Source organism: Eucyclogobius newberryi, unplaced genomic scaffold (assembly GCF_026437365.1).
Source record: "Eucyclogobius newberryi isolate DKJ021-1_F unplaced genomic scaffold, fEucNew1.0.hap1 SCAF_4, whole genome shotgun sequence".
Classification (NCBI taxonomy): domain Eukaryota; kingdom Metazoa; phylum Chordata; class Actinopteri; order Gobiiformes; family Gobiidae; genus Eucyclogobius; species Eucyclogobius newberryi.
In genome coordinates this window covers 19,607,295-19,631,698 of record NW_027316056.1, presented here as the reverse complement: position 1 = coordinate 19,631,698, position 24,404 = coordinate 19,607,295, and the positions used below count along the sequence as shown (strand labels likewise).

The window sequence follows — 24,404 nt, the reverse complement described above, 5'->3', positions numbered from 1 at the left end:
TAACAAAAGATGAAAACATTTATTAATTTATTCAAACACATCAGGCATTTATTTTATTTTGCCCTACAGCCACCTGATCCATACTTGTCGATCAAGGCTTCCATACCTAAACAGGTAGGTATGTATTCATCCATTTGGCACTCTTCCCCTCTGGGCCGGAACTCAATCCATGTCCTTTCACCGAGCAAATAATCATACCTAAAATAAAGTTTTAGTTAATCCATTTGGTAAAAGTAGTTTACTTTGAAAAACAGTCTACTGTGTTTAATTGGACAAAAACATATTAAAATACACTTACGACTGAGTATGTGCATTTTTCAGAGTGTCCTCCGATGCGCCCATTATAAGGTATCCTTTATTTTTCTGTAAATTTAAACTCTCTCTGCAGTGGGAGAAACTAATAAAATGGCGCAGTTGGCCTTCAGCGTTTTTATCATATGTTCCTGCAAGTTACAAATTATTTACAGATTGTTAAGCAAATAAATATGAATAATAAAGTATCAACTTTCAAAAGACCAACCTTCCTTGATGATCAGCTCGATTCGCATGGTGTAGATGTCAAAAGACACGTCATAAGCTACTTCTTCCAGAACGACATTGTATACTATACAAAAAGATAATGTTTCTGTACTTTTCTCCTCACAGTGGAATAGCAGAATGTTCGTTTACCATAATCAATCCTGCTGGTCAGTGTAGATTCACAGGCTTTGGCAATGCGATCCTTGTCTTTGATTTGGCCTTTCTTTTGCATGCTACAGTTTTCTTCAAGTGTATCAAATAAATGCATAGATAGATTAATACTATTTTAACCACTCAATGTTCATATTGCATTATTGATATGACCAATGGTGTTTTAAAACTCTGAATTGTATTACCTTCAGCACACAGGCATTCATCATTTTGGCAGCGTCTCAATATCTGACCATCTTTCTTTTGTGGGTGATAATATTTTACACATTTTGTTTCTGTAAAACATTAATAATGTCAAAAAAAAACGTCTCATACTTTCTTTAATTGTGCATAATTACTTTCATAGTATTCATATATGGACACAGAGGCTGGCTGTAAAATGCCCACTTTGTTAGTCTGTCTCAATCTAATAGGCAGCACCTCAGTTCGATCGTGAGCGACCTGTAAAGACCAAATGTCCCGTCAGGGTTAAAGGTTAAAGGCTTGAATTCCAACAATATTACCAGACCTTGTCCATATAGAGAATGAGGGAGCCTTTCTCTGACAGAGCCTTGTTGAACTCCCAGTGGGAGATGACGCGGGCGCGGTTTTCAGCTAACTACAATTAGACAAGAGACAAGATTCCAAACCACATTAATGCAGTTAAAAGAAAGAGTGGACACAACTGAAATCTTACTGCATCCAAGTCTTCATTTATAGGCATGAAGCCAGTGGGTAAGGAAATATCCAATATCGACATAGAGGCAGGTTCCGTGTTCTTGAAACTATAAAACCAAAAACATTCTTTAAAACACCATATGCTTGAACTATTGGTTTTAAACTTTTACTTACAAAAACTCAATTCGCAGCTTGTAAATGTCTCCATCGTTCTTATCAACCTTTTCTGATGAAACAAAACACATGTGATTATTAATAATCCGTGGAAAATGTACAGAAAAATGTACTGAAGAAAGAAGAATTTACCAAGATTGAAATCCAGTGAAAGATTGAAGTTTGTACAGTCGCTCACAGTTTCTTTCGGCACAGCATAATACTCTGTGACCAGCTGTAAATAATACAAGTTTACTATTAGACAAACATTGAGACAAAAGGAGGTGATTTTAAGAAGTTAAAGTGTTTTACAGTCAGAGTTGCCTCTCCTGTGCCTTTCGCGATCATTTTCACACTTTCATCTACTTCAAAGTTCTGTTTTGAGGTCAAAACAAAGAACAAAGGTCAGACACAATCATGACGATGCGACTGCTTGGTCTGTCTGCACTGATAATCCGACCTTAGACGTCCTTGTGGTGTGGTGGTTTCCTTGGTTGAATTTGAAATTGTAAGGAGAAGTGCGGCCTGGGACCGTCAACTCCACGTCCAAGTCATAGTCTGGCTCTTTAGCCACAGTCCAGTACTCAGACACTGCTTGGTACACCATTATTGTGGCCTAAAATAAAACGACATGTTTTAACATTTTATAGATCATGGCAAATTTATTTGTTGAGCACATTTCATACACAATGCAATTCAAAGTGCTTCACACAACAGGAAAAATGCATTAACATCACAATGAAATGACAGAAATCACAAAACAGTTGAAGAAATAAAAGAGAAGAGTGCAAAGAAAAATACTTTCAGTCTTATGCACAGCTAAACAAAACTGTTTTAGTTTAGATTTGAACATTGTCAGAGTAGAAGCCTATCTCACATCTTCAGGAAGACTGTTCCAGATTTTAGCTGCATAAAATGATTACTATTACAACAAAACATCATCAGTAGGGTAAAACTAACCTGTCTCACAACGGTCTAAACCCAGATCAGATTCCCTATTAGTGGGGAACGTGAGCTGGGTTACCACACCTCAGAAGACACCATGAAATGATTGTAATTACAATACTGCATAAAAGATCATCATAGAGGTACTTTGTCTGACCCGTCCCCTATGACCTGTTTGCCATGGGAGACACCACCAGGGGCCTAACCCAGACAACATAGCACCAGGACACTTCCAGGGTCATTTGGGCACAAACTCCCCCACCAGGGTAAAGTGGCAATTCAAGGGGAGTGCAAAAATAATGTTTGTTTTCAAAAGTGTGCCCCTTTTTAGCCATTCCCCTTTGACCTCTATGTGACCCAATGGCGAGCGCTCACGACAATCAAAACAATCAGTGATTGACCAATAAAATCTAAAATTACTGTGTGTCACAACTACATATGATTTGTTCTAAAATATATCCAAATAGGCCCATTTTCCCCTCACTTCTTCTGCCGAAATTTGGCCGCTATAGGCCACTACAGGCCGCTATAGGCCGCTATAGCCTGCTACAGGCCGCTATAGGCCGCTATAGGCCGCTAAAGGTCACTACAGGCTGCTAATGGCTACTACAGGCCGCTACAGGCAGTTATAGGCCGCTAAAGGTCACTACAGGCCACTACAAACCGCTACAGGCCGCTATAGGCCGCTATAGGCCGCTAAAGGTCACTACAGGCCGCTACAGGCCGCTATAGGCCGCTAAAGGTCACTACAGGCTGCTAATGGCTACTACAGGCCGCTACAGGCAGTTATAGGCCGCTAAAGGTCACTACAGGCCACTACAAACCGCTACAGGCCGCTATAGGCCGCTATAGGCCGCTATAGGCCGCTAAAGGTCACTACAGGCCGCTACAGGCCGCTATAGGCCGCTAAAGGTCACTACATGCCGCTATAGGCCACTAAAGGAACTACAGGCCACTAAAGGTCACTACAGGCCGCTACAGGCGGCTACAGGCCGCTAAAGGAATTACAGGCGGCTACAGGTGGCTACAGGCCGCTACAGGCGGCTAAAGGAACTACAGGCGGCTACAGGCTGCTAAAGGTCACCACGGGTCGCTACTCTTTGAGCTTTTAGAACAAGAGCAGACAGCAGTTTGTTTTAGCACATGCATTTTGAGGACCAAACAGCCTCAAGCCACGCTGAAAAAGCTTGTGTGAGAATCTTGGATGTTTGCAGGTTTTGCCCTAACTAAGGAAAAGCAACAGCTCCAAAAACTGACTTACAATCTATCTTTTAGTGACAAGTCTTTTGTTTGTAGCTAAGGCTCTGTTCACGTTTCGAATTATTAGACGATAGTTAGAAATACAGGCAGTCATTTAACAACATAAAATGCTATTTGTCTAATGACATTAGCTCAGTAGTATAGACCTTTTCCTATAGTATTAGCTCAGTAGTATAGCTCAGTAGTATAGGGCCTTGCCTATAGCATTAGCTCAGTAGTAAAGACCTTTTCTTATAGCATTAGCTCAGTAGTATAGGGCTTTGCCTATAGCATTAGCTCAGTAGGGTAGACCTTTTCCTTTAGCATTAGCTCAGTAGGATAGGCCTTTGCCTATAGCATTAGCTCAGTAGGATAGGGCTTTGCCTATAGCGTTAGCTTAGTAGGATAGGCCTTTGCCTATAGCATTAGCTCAGTAGGATAGGGCTTTGCCTATAGCGTTAGCTCAGTAGGATAGGGCTTTGCCTATAGCGTTAGCTCAGTGGGATAGGCCTTTGCCTATAGCATTAGCTCAGTAGGATAGGCCTTTGCCTATAGCATTAGCTCAGTAGTATAGGCCTTTGCCTATAGCATTAGCTCAGTAGGATAGGGCTTTGCCTATAGCATTAGCTCAGTAGTATAGGCCTTTGCCTATAGCAATAGCTCAGTAGGATAGGGCTTTGCCTATAGCATTAGCTCAGTAGGATAGGCCTTTGCCTATAGCATTAGCTCAGTAGTATAGGCCTTTGCCCATAGCATTAGCTCAGTAGGATAGGCCTTTGCCTATATCAATAGCTCAGTAGTATAGGGCTTTGCTTATAGCATTAGCTTAGTAGTATAGGGCTTTGCCTATAGCATTAGCTCAGTAGTATAGGGCTTTGCCTATAGCATTAGCTCAGTAGGATAGGCCTTTGCCTATAGCATTAGCTCAGTAGTATAGGGCTTTGCCTATAGTATTAGCTCAGTAGTATAGGACTTTGCCTATAGCATTAGCTCAGTAGTATAGGGCTTTGCCTATAGCATTATTCTACATCAACTTCTGTTTTGAGAACATTGTTCCCTCCCGGACGGTGCGGTGTTTTCCAAACAACAAGCCATGGATTAACCGTGAACTGAAGGCTCTGCTGAAGGAGAAGAAGAGAGCCTTCAGGTCAGGGAACAAGGAGGAGCTGAGGACTGTGCAGAAGGAGCTGAGGAGGAAGATCAGGCAGGCTGAGGCCGGCTACAGGAGGAGGATGGAGGAGCAGCTGCAGCAAAAGAACATTCAGGGAGTGTGGAGGAGCCTGAAAACCATCTCGGGCTTCAAAATCCCCCCTGCCCAGACAGAGGGGGATCTACAGTGGGTGAATGATTTAAATGCTCACTTCTTGAGGTTTGATCGGTCACCCGCCCCTCCCCCTGCACAGCTGCATGCTCCCTCTTCCACAGCTGGACAATGCCCTGCATCTGTTCCTCTTCGCTTATCTGCCCCGGACCATCAGCTCCCCACTTCGCCTGGACTCACCCATCCCCCCAGCACACGGTCCCCCTGCCAACCACTGACTGTCACAGCAGCACAGGTGAGGAGTGAGCTGAAGAGGATTAAAGTGAGAAAGGCAGCAGGACCTGATGGCATCAGCCCCAGGCTCCTTAAGTCCTGTGCAGATGAACTGTGTGGAGTGATGGAGCATGTCTTCAACATGAGCCTGAAGCTGAGGGTGGTACCACAGGTCTGGAAGACCTCCTGTCTGGTACCTGTGCCTAAGACACCGCGCCCCAAAGACCTCAACAGCGTCAGGCCAGTGGCTCTCACGTCCCACCTGATGAAGACACTGGAGCGGCTGGTCCTGGACCACCTCCGCTCCACCGTGAGCTCAGCCATGGACCCGCTGCAGTTTGCATATCGGTCTGGCATCGGAGTGGAGGACGCCGTCATCTCCCTGCTGCACCGCTCTCTCTCTCACCTGGAAAAGCCTGGCAGCTCTGTGAGGATCCTGTTCTTCGATCTCTCCAGCGCCTTCAACACCATCCAGCCGCTGCTCCTGAGGGACAAGCTGGAGACGGCTGGTGTGGAGTATGACCTGGCAGAGTGGATCCTGGACTACCTCACAGACCGACCCCAGTTTGTGAGAGCCCGGAACTGTGTGTCTGACACTCGGACCTGCAGTGTGGGGGCGCCCCAGGGCACTGTCCTCGCGCCCTTTCTCTTCACCCTTTACACTGCAGACTTCAGACATGACACGGGCAGCTGTGTCCTGCAGAAGTTCTCTGACGACTCTGCCATCATCGGACTCATCACGGACGACGATGACGCGGAGTACAGAGGACTGGCGCAGGACTTTGTGGACTGGTCTCAGCGGAACCACCTCCTCATCAACGCGGGGAAGACCAAGGAGATGGTGGTGGATTTCCGCAGACGCCACCCCACTGCCCCCTCACCAGTGAACATCCAGGGACGGGACATTGAGAGAGTGGACTCGTACAAGTACCTGGGTGTTCATCTGAACCACAAACTGGACTGGACTCATAACACAGACGCACTGTACAGGAAGAGCCAGAGTCGGCTCTACCTCCTGAGGAGACTCAGGTCTTTTGGAGTGACAGGGCCACTCCTGAAGACCTTCTACGACTCTGTGGTGGCATCAGCCCTCCTGTACGGTGTGGCCTGCTGGAGCAGCAGCATCACAGAGAGGGAGAGGAAGAGGCTGGACAGAGTCATCAAGAAGTCCAGCTCCGTCCTGGGCTGTGCTCTGGACTCGGTGCAGGAGGTGGGGGACAGGAGGGTCCTGGCTAGATTCACATCTATGCTGGACCATGAGTGTCACCCCCTGCAGGACACTCTCTCCGCTCTGGAGAGCAGCTTCAGTGAGAGACTGATCCACCCTCGATGTGTGAAGGAAAGGTTCCGTAGGTCTTTCCTTCCTGCTGCTGTCAGACTTTATAACAAAAACTGTTAGTACTGAACACCCGCAATACTGACCTAACCTAATACTGATGTGCAATTCTGTCATATGTGCAATTGCTGTTGGAATTCATGTGCAATCTATGTGCTGTCGTGACACATATTCATGTGCAATTACTGTCGTGATCACATGCAATGGTATTTATGTATTTATTTATTTATTTATTTGTCTATGGGAGTTTTTATTTATTTATAGGAGATCTTCTACTGAAAGTGTTTTCAGACTTCCTATAAGTGATCTGTTCTGTTCTTCTGTATCTACCTCTGGATCTACCTGCGTTGCACCAATGAAATTTCCCCATGTGGGACAATAAAGGAATATCTTATCTTATCTTATCTTATTAGCTCAGTAGTATAGGGCTTTGCCTATAGCATTAGCTCAGTAGGATAGGGCTTTGCCTATAGCATTAGCTCAGTAGGATAGGGCTTTGCTTATAGCATTAGCTCAGTAGGATAGGCCTTTGCCCTTCATGTAAGAGGCTTTGCATATTAGATTATTTTCTTTTGTGTTTTCCACTAAACACCTGGAGTTTGCTTGCACAGAAAAGTCACTGCACGCTCCTGATGTAACCTAATGTAAATCACCAAAAATGGTTTGGATGATCTCTTTCAGTGATCATAAAAAATATATATAAATTATATTATTATACATGTAATATATACATGATTATAAAATTATCACATCTAATTTAAAAAAGCTGTATGTGACAATAACTGGCATTTACATGGTTAATTGTGTATGGTAATGTTTCATACATTGTGGTATCAGAGTCAATAAAAACATCTTTGAAAATATAAATGTTGAAGTATAGAAGTTTAAAAGAACACATTTTGTACAAAATACAAATGGAGAAAGAATGCAGAGGGTGAGAAGTGTGAAAACTGTTATCTGCATTATGTGTATATGTATGTATGAATGTATGAATGTATGTATGTATGTATGTATGTATGTATGTATGACATACATACATACATACATACATACAAACATACATACATACATACATACATATGCACATACATGCACATACATGCACATACATACATACATACATACACACTCATACACACACACATACATACATACATACATACATACCCACATACATATGCACAAACACACACACACACACACACACACACATACATACATACATACGCACATACATACATACATACATATGCACATACATACATATACACATACATACGTACATACATATGCACATACATACATGTATGTATGTATGTATGTATGTATGTGTGTGTGTGTGTGTGTGTGTGTGTGTGTGTGTGTGTGTATGTATATGTATATATGCATGTGCATATGTATGTATGTGTGTGTGTGTGTATATGCATGCGTGTATGTATGTGCATATGTATGTATGTATGCACGTATGTATGTATATGTGTGTGTGTGTGTGTGTGTGTGTGTGCATGCATGTGTGTGTGTATGCATGAGTGTATGTATGTATGTATGTATGTGTGTTTGTATGTATGTATGTCTGTATGTATATATGTATGTATGCGTGCGTGCGTGCGTGCGTGCGTGCGTGCGTGTGTGTGTGTGTGTATGTATGTATGTATGTATGTATTTATGTATGTATGTATGTATGTATGTGCATCTACCTGTGTAGATCCATATCCGCCGTACTGCTTCTGCTGCTGTGTGAACCATCGCACAATGGGTCGGGCGTCCTCCAGAAACTGTCATTTGTCAAAGATTTATTGAATATGACAATTTTAAAACTTGCAAGAATAATGTTATACAACAAATCAAGGAGTTACTTACTTGTATTTTACTTTAATCTACTATTGGTATAATCAATCAAATACATGTATTTGTAGAGCACCTTTCACACAAAGCCTAACTCAAAGTGCTTTATAGTCAGACAACATTTCAACAACAAAAGAATAAGACTCACCTCGCCCTTGACGAGAGCCAGAAGAGCATAAGCTGTTGCCTCCCGTGAGGACACGTGTCCCTGAGGTGATTTCCAATGGGTCCGCTCTACAAAAAGCACAAGTAATGAATTATGGGCTATTCCTTAATATGAACCTGTATGCATAACAGAAAATAAACACATGAAAAGCTGCAAACAAACCTGGAGAAACAAAATTGTACAGAATATTTTTGTTAAGCTTATTTTCATTGGCCAGAGCATATGACGTAACAGCGACTGCATATGGGTTGGTGAGAGAGGGAAGGCGCTTCTCCAGGTATGCCACGGATTTGTCTATAGCATCAGGTAAACTCTGAAAAAGATGTGCAATAACAAGTAATTAAAAGATGAGCCAGAAAACAGAGAATATACAACCAAACTTACGTTTATTGTGGCGTCACATATTCGTTTGGACTCCTGCATCGCAATGAGACAGATGGCTGTCATGGAGGCATCTGAGTCTCTTCCCTGAACATCGCCCTAAAAGTATATTCACAGCAGGCTAGAGACGACTGTAACTGGGCTTTTCATCCTTAACAATTCAAATTCGAATGACTCTGAATTGTAATACCTCTTTGTTACATTCAGTATAAAAGGGAGTTTAACAAAAGTACATTTGTTATCAAGATAACGAATGAGGAAAGAGGGTCAGAAAAGGTTTTCACCATAATGCACCTAAACAGAAGAAGTGGGGCTGTTTTGTGATACTTACAACAGTCCGTACGTAGTGGACTTTTCCAATCTCTTTGAACATACCGTCAGGCTGCTGTGAGTTAAGGATCAGAAACTTCACTGCATTACAGATATGACTGTTTTCTATTGCAACCAGATTGTGGGCCATGGAAAATACTTTGACTACATAGGCAGTCAACCTTACAGGGAGAATACAGTTAATGTCGGGAGAACAATTTCAGATTCTCAGTTCTGAAAGAATTGTATTTTACCAAGTACTGCTTTTTGCATCCTTCCAAACAGCAAAAGATCCATCAGATTTAGCATATTCCATTTCATTCCGATAGCCTGATAACAGATAAGATAAGATAAGATATTCCTTTATTGTCCCACATGGGGAAATTTCATTGGTGCAACGCAGGTTACAATAAACCTTAGATGGGAATACAATTTCCATGTAATGATCTATATTTGGTGTTACAATTGATACACACCAGTTTTAATATGGCTGAGGGCCTCGCTGCGCTTCTCCATGCCGATTGCTTGCCATTGATTGGTTTTGTCCAAATATGTCGTGGCAATGACAGTCTTAGTCATGTGTTCCATATTCTGCTCTCCACATCCAGAGGGCTGGTAGATTAGGCTGCCCATGGAGGAAGCACCAATGACACTGTCCACCAGGGGGCTCACCTGCTCCCTGCCTGGAGACACACAAATACTTTACTAACTAAAAACAAATAATAATTAAAATAATAATAAAGCAAAGAAAGATTGAATACAAAATTAGGCCCAAAATTATTATAAGAGTGATGAGAATGCCATTACTTTTTAAGCATATTTTTTTGTCTGTCACGCTGAAGAAGGGCCATACAGTCAGTGTAATTATGGGTCATTACCATAGATTTTATTTTCCAAATTCAGTATTGAAAATCAATAATTAGTCATTTGAATTTAATTGCAAAATTCCAAAATCAGAAATGAAATACCAAACATGTTCTGTTTTAATGTTCAAGTAAAACATATAATTATTTAAATAACTAATTTAATTTAGATTTTTGCTCAACGTGCAAGATAAGCAAAAACAGACTTTAATTTTCTGACTCTTTGTGTATTTTATACTAGGTAAAAAGTTAATTTCATTTGATTTTAAAATTAAACATTTATTTACTTGAACATTATACTGTTGAATAGCATGAAATGTTGAATGTTGACTTAAAATAAATACATAATTTCATCTTTTCCAAAAATAATTGAGGGTTTTAAGAAAATAATTGAACCTAGAATGTTTAAATTGAGAAGGTAAAATTATATATTTATCAAGTAGTGTGTCCATGCTGTGTTGTCCCTTAGGGAAAAGTACATACAGTAAATACAGTTGTGCAGAGCCAGGATTGTGACCAAAATTGAGTTGAACTGCAGTTGATTTATAATAGTACCTGACAAAAATACTTTTGTTCTTGATGGGGTATTTGGAACCATTTCAGTTTTTGAAATTGTATTGTTGATGGTCTCTTCTTGTGTGCCACCTGCATCGTGCGGGTTTATGTCGACAACCTTATTTACTGTAGTCAGAACGCCTCTTGGCTGAAAAAGACCATACAATGATCATTAAAACTAAACACAGTTAAGCTTTAGTTCTTACCACAACGCGTAGTGGCTTCAAAACTCCATCGGAGTACCACGAGTCTTTTACAGCGGCTTTAACTTCAATGTTTTTTTGACCTTCTTCCATGGGTATAATAATAAACGGCACAGCACGAGTGGTAGAGCGTCCCACTTCCACCTGCTGAGAAAACTTGCCACGCTTCGATGCTGAACTGCAAACATCTAGGTTTTCTGTGAGTTCAATACGCACCTATGGAAGAAATATAAATGGGTGAGTCAATTATAGGTTCAACTGTTATATTGGTAAATGAAGTATAACTTTACAGTGATGGGATCATCAATGTAGTTGTGAATAATTGCTCTAATTTCAATCTGTTCTCCAACCACCGCAGAATACGGAAGTTTAAGCTCTACAAAAAATGGTTTAAATACAACAACATCCAAAGGTTTCCCAACACAGATGCCTGAAGAAAAAAATCAAAAGAAAATTTGTTTTAGAAATGTTTTGAAATATATGTAGATATAAACCTCTCTTACCAGTATTTTCTGATAGACTAATGCCAGTGAACACCCAGGTTGTGATGGAGTCTTTTAAGGGAATGGCCATTTCCTTTTCACTGAAAACAAAGAAAATTATCTCAATCCCAAAACACAGTAACATTATGGATGCCGATCTTACCAAATTGGTTTCCCACACTGAGGGATTTTTAAGTTAACCCACTGCCAGCTTTCTGGAAATTTTGATCGAGAAGTAATTTCACTGCTGTCCATGTAACTGGTGTCCTCCTCACCTATAGATGTTGAATTTGGTAAACATTAAAATAAAAGAAACCTTTGACATATGTACAGAAAGGTTGGTGTGCTTCTTACTTCGGGCCAGAACAAGGCTGTCCTGCTTGAGATCGCTGCGCTGCTTTTCCAGCTCTTCACAGCAGCGCAGGAAGGCGTCCTCACAGGCCTTACCATCAGTGATGTACAGTTTACGCGTGGCACAGTTGTACGTTAGAGGTGTGGGCTTCATGCCGTCCAAACAACACTCACGCTCCAGGGGGTCCTTATATACACTTGCTTTGGTGTTATAACAAATTATGAATAAATCATGTATTACATTTGTTACATAATGTAATCTACAATTACTTACCCAGAGTGGTAATGGCATCAAACAAAGTGCCAGATCGCTTTTTTCTAGCAGGAACATGGCATTTCGCCTCTAAAAAGAAAACAAAAGTTATTTAAGAGAGCTGTTATTGTGTACCTATACAAATATGAATGCGTTACCATGTCTGTAAGGAGTCCCAGCCGCTGTATCAGTATGAAACATAAGCCCTGCATCATAAAACACCCCCATGCTGTTTCTGCCTCCGCCTGGGGTGCAGCCGGTGTCGGCCTTCTCCACGATCTCCCACACCTGAACAGACACCAAAAGCATTTGAACAAGATTGATGACCTCCACAATTTTCATGAAAAACTTGCCTTTTTCTGGGTGAGGAGGTGCTTATTGTTCAGGACATAAACACCTTTGTCCACGGCCACCAGTCCCACAGTGGCACCCGGGTCTCCAGTGACCTTCAGATTAAATGTCCTCCTCGGCTCATATGACAGGACAGGAGTCTTTGGTTCTAGCGTCAGCTAAAAACAAAACCACAATTGATTCACTTTTTTTTTTCAGACTAAATCCTTAAGGATAGCTCAGCTCCAATATACTGTACTTTGAACGACAACAAATAGCCTCTGAAATTGTTGCACGGTGGGTGAGAAGTGACCATGTATTATATGGTGTGGATAGATGGGGAATAGAGAGGTCCACTGTTAAGTGTACACTTACATTTGATGACTCAATTCCTTTCAATGTAATGTGACAGGCATCTTATACTCCTTAGGTATAATACCTAATTTTAAAGTCCTTAGAAAGCTCAACATTATATAAAGAAGGTATTTAAGATTTACAATGATTTGTAAAATGTATTTGTATGTAAATATGTGTATTGATCTTTAAGTATAAGATTATTGTCTTGTAGATTGTATCTTACCGTGCCCATACAAGAGTCATCAACATCCACCCAAACAGAGTCAGACACCACTTCAGTGGGACTGGGGTGGTAGTAAACAATGAGGCGAAATGATGGTAACATTTGTTTGGTAACTGGGATAATCACAGCAACAGTTATTTGACCTTCTGAAGATTGTCTCCCAAAGCCGACCAATTGACCCCTGCTCTGGATCTAAATGATCAAACATGAATTCATTACATTTATAAATAAAAGAGCTCATCTTACCCCAATTCTGAAATCTATTTGTCTCTGAAAACTGTTAATAAATAAACATACTGACCAGATATGTAATTTCAAATGTTTTAACTTGGCTGTTCAGGCTTAGATGGACCTTAAGATCAGACCCTAACTTCAAATCTGATGACATTACATCTACAACAGAAAAGACAATTCAATTACATCAAAATCAAACAAATTTGCCCACAAGCCAAATAATAAAGCCCATATGAAAACACTTTCATTCAAGCTAATGCATGAACAAGCTCATCTGTTGTAGAAGGAGCTACTGTGACTGACAACACTCTTTCATCCAACTAACAAGATGTTAAAAGTAGATCATAGTGAAACTCTTAAATAAACGCTTAAATACCAATTCTGTTGTGGTAAAGATTCTTTCCCTGAATTACCAAAGTGGCATTCAGAAAAGCAGCTAAAATACTCACTTATGTGAATGTAATTATTGGTGTTTGTCTCATGACGCGTAGCCACCATCGAGGCTGTTGTCTGTCTTTCAGGGGGAAGTCGGCCATCATTGGTCCTTGCCTAAATTGACATAATGATTTTAATTGGAGATGAAAAGGCAAAAACGTTCAAGACTCTAATGCATTTCCATATTTCTCTGTTTCCATACAGTAATGGTCAGGCTTTTATCCGACGCCTTGGTGTTGACTGTCCGACTGGTCCTGCCATTGGCTCCAGTTGTGCCTTGGATCTGACCAGGCTCCACCACAATCGCGACGTTCTCTGCTGGAGTCCCATCAGGGTTAGTAACAGTAACCTGACATTAACAACAACAACAACAAATATTATTGCTAATAATGACAAAAAATGGTTGAGATGTATATTGTAAGTTATTACCGTGACGTCAAATGACATTCCGGCTTTGAAATATCTTGGTGTTTTATCAAAGTTGATGAAGTAAGGTGATTTAACAATTTGTACATTTCTTAACTCTGCCTCAACCATTTCACTTCCTATAAAAAAGAAAAGAAATATACAGTAAATAGGAACATAATAATGCATATGTGTTTTTGGTTCTACTTTTCCACTTGGGCTCACCGCTTTCAGTGTACACCATGGCTGTTACAAATAAAGATCCTCCAACCAGATCTTCAATGTTTGGGAAAGTTTTGAGGACCTGAGCCTTCTGCAGTGTGGCCTGACCGTTTCCCCCAGAAATCTAACGGGTCAGACAAGTTAAAGAGCATTATTTTCATGTAAAAGAAGATTATTTATTAGGCACATGGAGGAAGAATATCAGTATTAAGCAGATGGATATCTATATCTAAAAATGTAATACTGACCGATATTCTTTGCAGTGAGGACGGGAAAACTTTTCTATTTCCATCTTTCATGACTCCAAACACTACATAGGCTGTACCATCAACTTCTTTTCCGAACAAATAACTGAAACCATAAAGACACATGACATATGATCTATGATTACCTCATAACAAGCATTATTTTAATACCAAAATAATTGTTGTTGCATTTCAACAAAACAATTTGATAAACTACTGACGTGGCTTTGACGTCGACGCTGAACGACTCTCTGTCATAATAGTAGAAATTACTTTCAGACGTCAGCTTCACTTCATAACTGGGCAGCACTGAAAATATAATATACAATATAGATATTATCTAAAATATAAATAAATCTGTTCTTACTCTTCAATTTCCACCAATGCCCTTTTGAGCTCTAGAGAAACGTACCATATTTTTTTACCTCAAACTCAGCAGAGTAAGTCTGCTGTGGGTTGCTTTGAAGCCGGGACACAACTTTCCATTGGCCAATACTGTCGATGGACAGAGAGAGTTAGAAAAAGAAACACAGTACAATCCAACAAGTAGCCAAAGAAATGAAATTAAAATAATCCATAATAATGACTAACCTGACGATTTCACCAAGTTGGTATGATCCAGAATACATGCCGGCATTGAGTGAGACAGGATCCAGCGGGATGACAATGCCCTCAGGTGTCTGAACGAAAGCAACACGTGAACATGGTTAAGTATCTAAAGAGGAACTAGGTAACCTTTCTGGTGGAGAACCACCACCTGCGTGTCTCCATGGGGATGTTAATGTTCTGCCTGGAAAGTTCCACATTATCACATTAAACCAATTTAATGGAGACAAGCAGGTGATGCCACCAGGCCAAATTACAGATCAGATCTGTGGAGAGTAAGAATAAAAGTGTGAAAACATGTTTTTCAAAGTATGTTTGAGCAATAAAAACACATGTAACAAGTTAAATGTCACACTGTGGAACATTCCATGAAATTAGGGCTGAAACCGACCGAAGTAATTCTGGTTGACTAAAAACATAACCTGTGCATTGATAAGTTGTGCTGGCAAAAGCTATGAAGTTCCTCTATGACAATAGTTCACACCATTTCATTATTTTAATTATAACCCTAGCCCTTTTAAACACAGAATAAACAATAAACAAACAGATGATATCAAAATAAAACCCAAATTAAAACAAAAAAAATTCAAATGAACCAATACAGCTGCCCGGTGGTCGAGAGGGTAAGGCTGGGGAAATTTTGGTGTTGCAACGCAACTAGATACAGAAGTAGGAGAACAGATCATTTATAGAATGCTTTAAAAAAAAAACACTCAACAAAACTCCTATAGACAGAACCTCTCATATTCTTAATAAGGAATAGAGGGAAAAAAGAAAAAGAAAAAATAAGATAGCATAAGACAAATAATAATAATAATAATATTAATAGTGGCAAAGTAAACACTCTTATACACAAACAAAAGTGCTGATCTCGTCTTGCACTCATTGCCATTCTACTTTCGAGTATAATTCACGGTGGTGAGTTCTGTATCCTTCTCCTGTAATGAACCTTAATGCTGAATGATAAATCGAGTTATTAACAATGCTGCGGTAGAATGCATATATATAATATAACCATAATCTAGAACTGAAAGAAATGCAGCCTGGATTAACAGTTTTCTTCAATTAAGAGGAAAACACGTTTTATTTCTAAAGAAGAATGAAAATCTGGCTTTAAGATTATTCGTTAGCTCTTGAAGGAGAGTTTATCATCGATCCAAATGTCCAAGTATTTGTAATAGGGTACTTGTTACCATCAAGCGTAAGAACAGATAACTTTTTTCGTATTTTGGAGAGAAGTATACATTTAGTTTTATTTGAATTCATCAAGAATTTTAAACACAATTTTGAGTGAAAATCAATAATATTTTGAAGCATTTGTGCACAAGAAGGTGCCTTAGCATACATAATTGCATCATCTGCATACAAGTGGATGCTACTGTGTTTAAAATTATGCCCAAATGAGTTTATAATTTTATTAAAACAACAACTTGTAAATAACAGTGGTCCTAGGACAGAGCCTTGAGAAAAACCTTTATTAAGATAAGAAAATTCAGATTGAAAGCCATCAGCAGATGCTGAGCTCTATTTGTAAGGAAATCTCCCTCACTTTTTAAAACAAAATGCACAAGAGAATAAAATGATCTACTGAATCAACAGCCTTTGAAAATCTACAAAAACAGCATCACATTCTTCATGACTGTCCAATGCAATAGCAATATAATGTATAATATATATATATATTGTAGCAGCCATGACAATACTACGCCCTGGTCTATATTTGCCTGACCAGCCAGTCCCTCCTACAGTCTGTTCAAATGCAGAAGGGTCTGGAATCCAACCCAGCCGCTCCAATTTTAAAGGGAGTGATTGACAGGCGGATTAACCAATCAGACAAACGCATTGTCCGTTCGAGGCTTACGATAAAATAACACAGACTGAGAAAACGTTGCTGTTGTTGAGTCAACAAGCGACGGACTCAACTCTGTAAATCTGAGGTAGATTAATATTTTGTTCTGAAAATATTTGAGAGACACGTGACACAAAGTCTTCCACATTTGAGAGACACGTGACACAAAGTCTTCCACATTTGAGAGACACGTGACACAAATTAGCGGCGGTGGATGAACCGGTTCATGCTCGGAACGTTTTTTTTATGTTGATCTGACTCCAGACCCTTCTGCATTTGAACAGAATGTAGGAGGGACTGGCTGGTCAGGCAAGGTCTATATCCTGACTGATAACTATTTAAAATGGAATATTTGGTTAGGAAAACACGCACTTGGTTACTTATTAGCGTTAGAGTTTTGCTAGGCAGTATAGTTTTGAGATTAGAAGGAAAGTATTCCAATAATTTTTCTTTCCTCCTTTTTGTAAAGGGAGAACAACAGTAGCTTTCCATGTTAAGGGGATACTTACTAGGACATACTTATAGAGAAAACTACAAAACAGTGTTTTGTTTGTAAAAAGGCAGACTCCCAAATCTCAAATGTAATCCTTTCTTTTTTTGCTGTGGTCCATATAAAGCCTTATAATCCCAATGAAACAATTAGTTGACTAATAAATCATTTGTGGGTCACCAAACTTTGTAGGCCGGAACCCCTTAAATAACCATACGACCAACACAGGACCCCCACTGTAGACATCTGTAATTATTTAAAGTTGTACATCTTTTTAATTCTGTATTTGTATAATACAAATGTTTGAATTCCCACTGAGGAATTATGGAGGGTCTGAAATGTTCATCGCAGGTGCATTTCCACTGTGAGAGACAGAATCTAAAGATTGCCCATTGTTGTAGTTGGAGTCTGACTAACATGTTTTTGAAAGCCAGAATTCTTGCTGATTGGCAGGTGTTCAAATACTTATTTGCAGCAACAAATAAATCATTGTGATTTCCGGATTATTATAATTATTTTTTAATTCTGTCTCTCACAGTGGAAATGCACCTACGATGAATTTGTGAAATCGCAGGGTTTTCAAATACTTATTTTCCTCACTGAAATGTATTTGTTTATTATGTCATCTGACCCAATTTCACTAAAATGTACAAACCACTGGACTAATACACCATTGACAAATCAATCACCTAAACAACTATAGCTCTACAGCACATGTGTCAAATACAAGGCCCGCGGGCCAAATCCGGCCCGCCAGACGTTTTAATCCGGCCTGCCGAACATTTAAAATGTATATTAAAAAAAATGTTATTTTAGTTTTTTTTTAAAAATCAATTCATAGAACCGTAGTTACATCCGTAACCGTTTTTATTGCTAAAAGTACGTGTCCCACAACGCCGCCGGTGGCCGCTCCTCCCCCACGGGGCTCTGCTGCACTGCTGTGTGAGTTGCCGAGGGAGAAGTGCACTTTAACATCTCCATGAGAAAAAGCAGGTGGTGGACGCACCACCAGAAAACCCCCCCCCTGCACATTTAAGCACTCACCACAATCTCCACTGTAACGGTGGCAGGATTTCCACTCGATTCATCGTTTCTAATTGGCTTCATGCCCGGCGTCAGAGCAAAGATTCTGAAATCAACTGTGACAAAAGAAAACGTTTGTGTCATGTAGAGTTTACAAATTATACTGAGTAAATATTATAGAGCAATTTAAAGAAACATCACAATGACCTTTATTGTCGGGGGTGTACAGGGTCTTGTCAGTTTGGATGAACAAGTATCCCGACTGAAATGAGACTAAGACAATCTTGTCCAAAGTGTATCCCGGGAATTCTGCTTGCAGGTGCACGTACTGTTTTTCTGAAGGGTTTTTATCGAAACTGTCCGGAGGGATCTGACAGGCAATGAATCAAAAAATGTGTATCTGGCATACGGTTTATAAAAGTTATGAAATGATGGTGAAAACTGAATAATTGTTTACCACAAGTTCTGCAAGGGCTTGGTATTTGTTGTCATTATTGAGAGTCACAGTTGTATCCTTGAGTTTAAGGTTTTTTGTTGGATAATTCCAGGCAGAGATTACAACATTCATGGGCCCCTGTCCAACGCAGTCCTGACACTCCACAAATATGTTTTCTGCTGTTCCCACTCGCAGCAGGTTGGGGGCAGACAACACTTTTCTGTTCCAAAAATAAGACATAGAGGTTTGCAACAAAAGGAGTAAGTCTGCTGAAATATATTTAGTTTCAATGTTGTAATTACTTTAATGCTTTTCTTTACTTTTTCTATTAAACAGAACATTATTGTTTTGTAGCAACAATAATACGTTATAGCTATGGCACCCCTCTGCTGACCCTTCACTGAAAGAATTTATGCCAGAAATATTAATTAACAAACTAACCCCCGGTGGGATCAATGAACATTTCACCAGAACACTGAACTCTGATATTTGTGGCCAAAATCCACATTAGTTTTGAGTGTGACACAATAATAATAATAAATATAGCCGCAAGGGGCAATGATCGGCCCTCGCTACGCCGCCGCCACACCGCCGCCACGCCACAAGAGGAGGGGGCGCTAACGCGCCCCAATTGTCCTTTTATTACACCTACTGCTGAATCTGTGACGCTGTCACATCTTCTCCCCTTTGTTTTACCATCAAAAAGCAATTTTATTTTGAATTCTTGGCAAAATGTGCGGCTTTGCCGCACAGACACCGTGACTCTTTGAATAAAAATGTGAATAACTTTTGATGGTCCACCCCTGAAGATGAGTCTCACCAAATTTCAGGTTAATAGGGCTAACGCCCTGGGAGGAGTTTGTGAAAGTCTAAAGTGTAAACATGTTCTGGCGATTTCCCCATTGGAATAACATGGGAGGTTTTGGTCATCGTTACGGCAACACCATAACAATTATGACATGGGTCTCATTGACTTTTTTGATGGGGATGCCAAAATTTAGTTGTGTGTCAAATTTCATAAAATTTCGCAAAACTAAACATTTAACCCATCCATCCATTTTCTACCGCTTATTCCCTTTCGGGGTTGCGGGTGACTGGAGCCTGTCCCAGTGACTTCGGGCCTTAGGCAGGGTACATCCTGGACAGTGGCCAACTGCGACAAGTCCAGGATTTAACCTCCATATAAAATCTGTAGGGGGCGCTGTGGCGCCAAATTAATTAATTTCACTTCAAGTAGGTTTAGGGCAAAGAGTTTAACAACTGATTGTAATTTGACGCAATTCGGACTTTATCTGCGCAAACGGCAGAAATGTTAAATTTGGGAGATTTCTGAAATTCTAGCTAAAGTTTGCGGCTTTGCCGCTCAGAGACCGTGACAGGTATCAATGTAATTTGAATAACTTTTGATGTCCCACTCCTCAGTACCATTTTCACCAAATTTCAGCTTTTTAGAGCCAACGCCCTGGGAGGAGTTCGTAAAAGTACGACGTTTGGAAAAACTCCCAAGTCATGCTTAGCCATTTTTGAACCAATATGGCCGACATTTGGTTGGGTGGACAGCGTTGCCATAATAATATTTTTTACTTCTCTTGTCACCATCTACCTCTGCGCCAAATTTCATGATTCTACGATCAGATTTTTTTTGGGTCATTTCCTATCTCAATGCATTTTTGGTACATTTGGGGGCGCTGACGCGCCAATTTTTTTTATTTTAGAAAAGGGAAATAGCCAGAATGTAGAGAGGCACGATTTTTAGAGGTGTGTAAATTTTTGTGACTTTTTGTCAATGTTCACTGGGTGAAAAATAGGGGGGTTGGTCCCGGGAAGAAAGAAAGAAAGAAGAAAGAAGAAAGAAGAAAGAAGAAAGAAGAAAGAAGAAAGAAGAAAGAAGAAAGAAGAAAGAAGAATATTCCGATGCGAAAACAATGTTTCCCATTTTTCAAATATCATAAACTATACATTTTCGGAAAGCGCTCGCGCTTTCCTACCTCATGGTGTGGGTCCCTGGTCACTGACGGGTACTTTCGTTAATTTTGAGTGGGCTCCGCCCACTTTGTGTTTTTGGCCCTCTATACAGTAATAATGTTCAATTTTTGCATTACATGCTTATATGCAAGGAACATGCAAGAGATGGGGAACGTATTCGTGAGCTACTTAGGGCAAATGAGTGCTTTATATGGGGATGACGACCGCAATGTAAAGTGCTCGTTTAGTGCGCACTTTTGCACGGGCTTCGCCCGTTTACAACGGTAATGTTCCATTTTCCTACTACTAATTAGTATGCACGGGGCGTGCGTGAGTGAAGGAGTGCGTTAGTGAGTGTTTGGAAGTGGGCGAGCGCTTCACGCTTGATTTCGTCTTACGAGATTACACGGCCTTACGAGATTAATAGGCCTCTCGCCAGCTTGTGACGCTCGAGCCTAATAATACATTTTATTTGTAATGCACTTTAAATTCCAATGGAATCTCAAAGTGCTAACAGAGGCTAAAAACAACAAGCAAGTTACAGAGTTAAAACAATAAAGCATACACACACAGATAAAACATGAGAATTTTAAAAGGCTTTTTTAAATAAAAATGTCTTTAGGCCTTTTTAAATGCCTCCACACTCTGTGGGGCCCTCAGGGTCTCTGGAAGGGCGTTCCAGAGCCGTGGGGGCGACTGCCTGAATTTACAATCAGTAAATTAGTCTAAAAAACAGTTCCATTGAGTTCAAAGCCAGTGAAGTGAGATTAAATAAAAATCAAGATCAGCATAATTGTATTTGAAAATGTTTGCAAACAGTAATTCTTAAATGTCCTGTAGAGTTTCTTTTATTATGTTTTGTATGCCATATTTAGCCTTTTGATTATTTGATTATTGGACATCCTGAAAAGGCTGTAATTTCCTAATTTGTATCAACCAACAAATAGATTTCTCTTTCATGTCCTAAAGCTAGTGATTAGTTTGAAAATGCAAACTTACAGTGGAGCAGCATCAGTACCAGCAGTGATATAGGCCAGGCCCAGAGAGGCCAGGAGCCACAGCAGAGTCCTCCTCATCCTTCAGCTCAGACCAGCTCTAGTGCGGTGCTAACTCAGGAGACATTTTTATCCACTGTCCCAAAGGTCCTTGTCCCATGAGTAAACATGAATCGATTAAACCATTTCCCGACAGCGATTGAGAAATGTTGGAAAAAACAGTCTTTACAAAGACAAATACAGAAAGCAATTATACAGACTATACTGAGCCATGCAAAAGTAAATGGGATGAGGTAAAAATCCAGAGAAAGTATGCTGTGACCCCTTGAAACTTTCTTGCACTTAACAAATGTCACGGTAGACTGGAAAATCGCCTCTTACAGAAGAAGTGGGTCTGCACATGATGCTTTCCCTAGACCCTGTTCATTAAACTGCATTCAATGCCCGGCTTTCACTAAATGTATGAATTGGAATGAATGAATTTGGTGCGGTTCTGCGATGAGAGCACATTGGAGGCGCTCACACAAGGACGTCATTTACCCAACCCCAGTTTTGGACTTGCAGTGACCCGTTTATTTAAGCTGGGGACAGTACAGTACCAAAACAAGAAGACATTAAGCTGAAAAGTAGCCCATGGTGCTATTTCAGAATCAGAATCAGGTTTATCACCATTTGTCAACAAAATTCACAAACATAGGAACTTGTCCTGGTGATTCAATGCAACACAAACAACAAACATTGAACAATGAACAATGAATACGAAACAATGGGACAATGAATAGCTACCAGATATATAAAAAATATGTAAATATAGTTAAAATACGGTTAAACATTTAGTGCTTTTGCGGGAATAGACTTTATACTTTCAGTGACCTGTTCCCTTTGCCTGTTGGCACATTTAGGACTATTGATTTAGTCAATGACACAAACTGCCAGAGAGCTACACTCTGCAGTCCAATAGCCTCATTCAGTCCCTATTTATTGATGCACTGATATATACATGACAGGGCTGACTAAAGATGATGACTAAGAAGATCATGGATTGCAGGTGGTGCCCTGTGCCCTGTACCAGAGACCCAATAATTATCGGATGGTTATATATAGTTGACATTGCAAATATTGTTTCTTTGTGGGTTGTAAATGTTTTTACAATAAGCTATTCTTGAAAGGGAAACCAGCTTGCAGTTCTCTGTAGTCTATCCATGGGTTTCAGAATTGAGAAATTGGACCATTGCCATTGTAATTAACAATTTTAAACCAAATATCTTGTGAGTCTCAACATACAGGCTCTTCAGATATGTTTGTTTTCATTTTGGAGTAATGACAATTCCAGAGCCTGTGCATTATTTAAAGTTTAGTTTGTTGAATTACAATTAAATCATAAATCTGATTTTCCAAACTATCACTCTTTGTTCAAAGTAGTTTCTCTGAATAATAGTAGTAATATTATTTTAAAGTAACACACCTCTGGTAATAATTAAGCCCAAGCTGGAACTTTTCCTTGAGATCAATTATTTGTGTTTGCTGCAAAGCAAAGCAAACATGGCAAAGCTACGAAAACTTTGCTGACTGATAACGCAAAGTAAAATGTGACTCACAGAAACTGTTTGTGTGGCATGTTTTCTTTTTATTATTAATTTAGTATTTGATAGAACAAGAAAAACAGACACAGTGAAACAAAACAAGACCAGAGAGAGAACAATAGAGACAATATCAGAATCAGAAAAGTGTTTATTGCCAGTCAGTATATAAAAGATTCACAAACTAGGAACTTTCTTCAGATATAAAAAGGTGCAACATGAAACAACAAATATAATACCAAAATATAAAATAATAAGACAAAAAATTGGGTTAACTAAATAAGATAAAAATAAACTTAAACTAAATAATTTGCACTGCTAGTTTTTGCACTCAGACTAAACGGTAAATTGTTCACAGTTTAGTCAAGAGGGTTAACAGGTGTTAAGACAGGCATGTCCAAACTAGGGCCCGGGGGCCAAATGCGGCCCTAAGACCAATTTTTGTTGGCTCTCCAGCTTCCTGCTATGTTGGCCCAAACAACAAAAAGTAATACTTTTTACTGTGAAATTGGAAAAATTCAAACATATTGTTGTTTTACCAACCTAATATTAATGTTCTAGGTCTAATTAAAGGTGTGAAGGCTCATCGCAATTACGTCAAATGCAACATTTTGAATGATTCACTTAGTCATTCAACAAATTGACATTGTCAAGTTGTTTGTGTTTGCCCCTCTGTCCCGTATAAGTTTCAAAATGCGGCCCTTGGTGAAAAAAAGTTTGGACACCCCTGTGTTAAGAGGTGTTCATGAGTCCAACGGCAGAGGGAAAGAAACTGTTCAGATGGCGGGAGGTTCTGGTCCAGATGGTCCATAGAGCCATAGGGAACACGCCTGAAAAAATGACCCTCATTTAAAACTGAAGCTGTTCCTGAACCCTCTGGAGTACAAACAATTGGCTGGAATTGTGAAGCTGATACTGTAGTTTGGAACTCTGATGTCTGTTTTGCTCTAATTAGAAGTAAACAAACTGCACAGAGGAATTCAGGCTTTAAATCCTGCCTCGATTTTCTTAAAATATATGAATGAGTAAAGCTGGTTTCAGGAGAGA

The 24,404-nt window shown here is 39.9% G+C and overlaps 1 protein-coding gene across 1 annotated transcript; it reads right to left on the bottom strand.

The window, feature by feature from the left end:
* Window positions 1–26: 26 nt before the first annotated feature.
* On the bottom strand, window positions 27–21,912 carry LOC140377007 (complement C3-like). The gene is made up of 42 exons (XM_072462256.1): window positions 21,782–21,912; window positions 18,839–19,037; window positions 18,589–18,751; window positions 18,403–18,497; window positions 15,005–15,093; window positions 14,826–14,908; window positions 14,635–14,722; window positions 14,417–14,519; window positions 14,172–14,292; window positions 13,971–14,086; window positions 13,744–13,890; window positions 13,556–13,655; window positions 13,174–13,265; window positions 12,873–13,064; window positions 12,316–12,471; window positions 12,121–12,250; window positions 11,984–12,052; window positions 11,713–11,910; window positions 11,522–11,633; window positions 11,380–11,459; window positions 11,167–11,306; window positions 10,880–11,092; window positions 10,674–10,821; window positions 9,732–9,938; window positions 9,510–9,585; window positions 9,278–9,437; window positions 8,950–9,045; window positions 8,728–8,878; window positions 8,548–8,633; window positions 8,252–8,329; window positions 1,961–2,116; window positions 1,813–1,875; window positions 1,654–1,735; window positions 1,522–1,573; window positions 1,367–1,454; window positions 1,199–1,288; window positions 1,029–1,131; window positions 876–965; window positions 670–762; window positions 521–604; window positions 299–443; window positions 27–198 (listed from the first exon to the last, which is right to left on the bottom strand). The coding sequence occupies exons 1-42, from the start codon at window positions 21,856–21,858 to the stop codon at window positions 54–56; spliced, it is 4,956 nt and encodes a 1,651-aa protein (XP_072318357.1). The 5' UTR covers window positions 21,859–21,912; the 3' UTR covers window positions 27–53.
* Window positions 21,913–24,404: the final 2,492 nt, after the last annotated feature.

Coding starts and splice junctions, on each gene's coding strand:
- LOC140377007 (XM_072462256.1), bottom strand. CDS start 21,858: ATGAGGAGGACTCTGCTGTGGCTCCTGGCCTCTCTGGGCCTGGCCTAT. Junction 11,093..11,166: donor ACATTGATGATCCCATCACT/GTAAAGTTATAC, acceptor TTTCTTCCATAG/GTGCGTATTGAACTCACAGA. Junction 199..298: donor AAAAATGCACATACTCAGTC/GTAAGTGTATTT, acceptor ACTTTATTTTAG/GTATGATTATTTGCTCGGTG.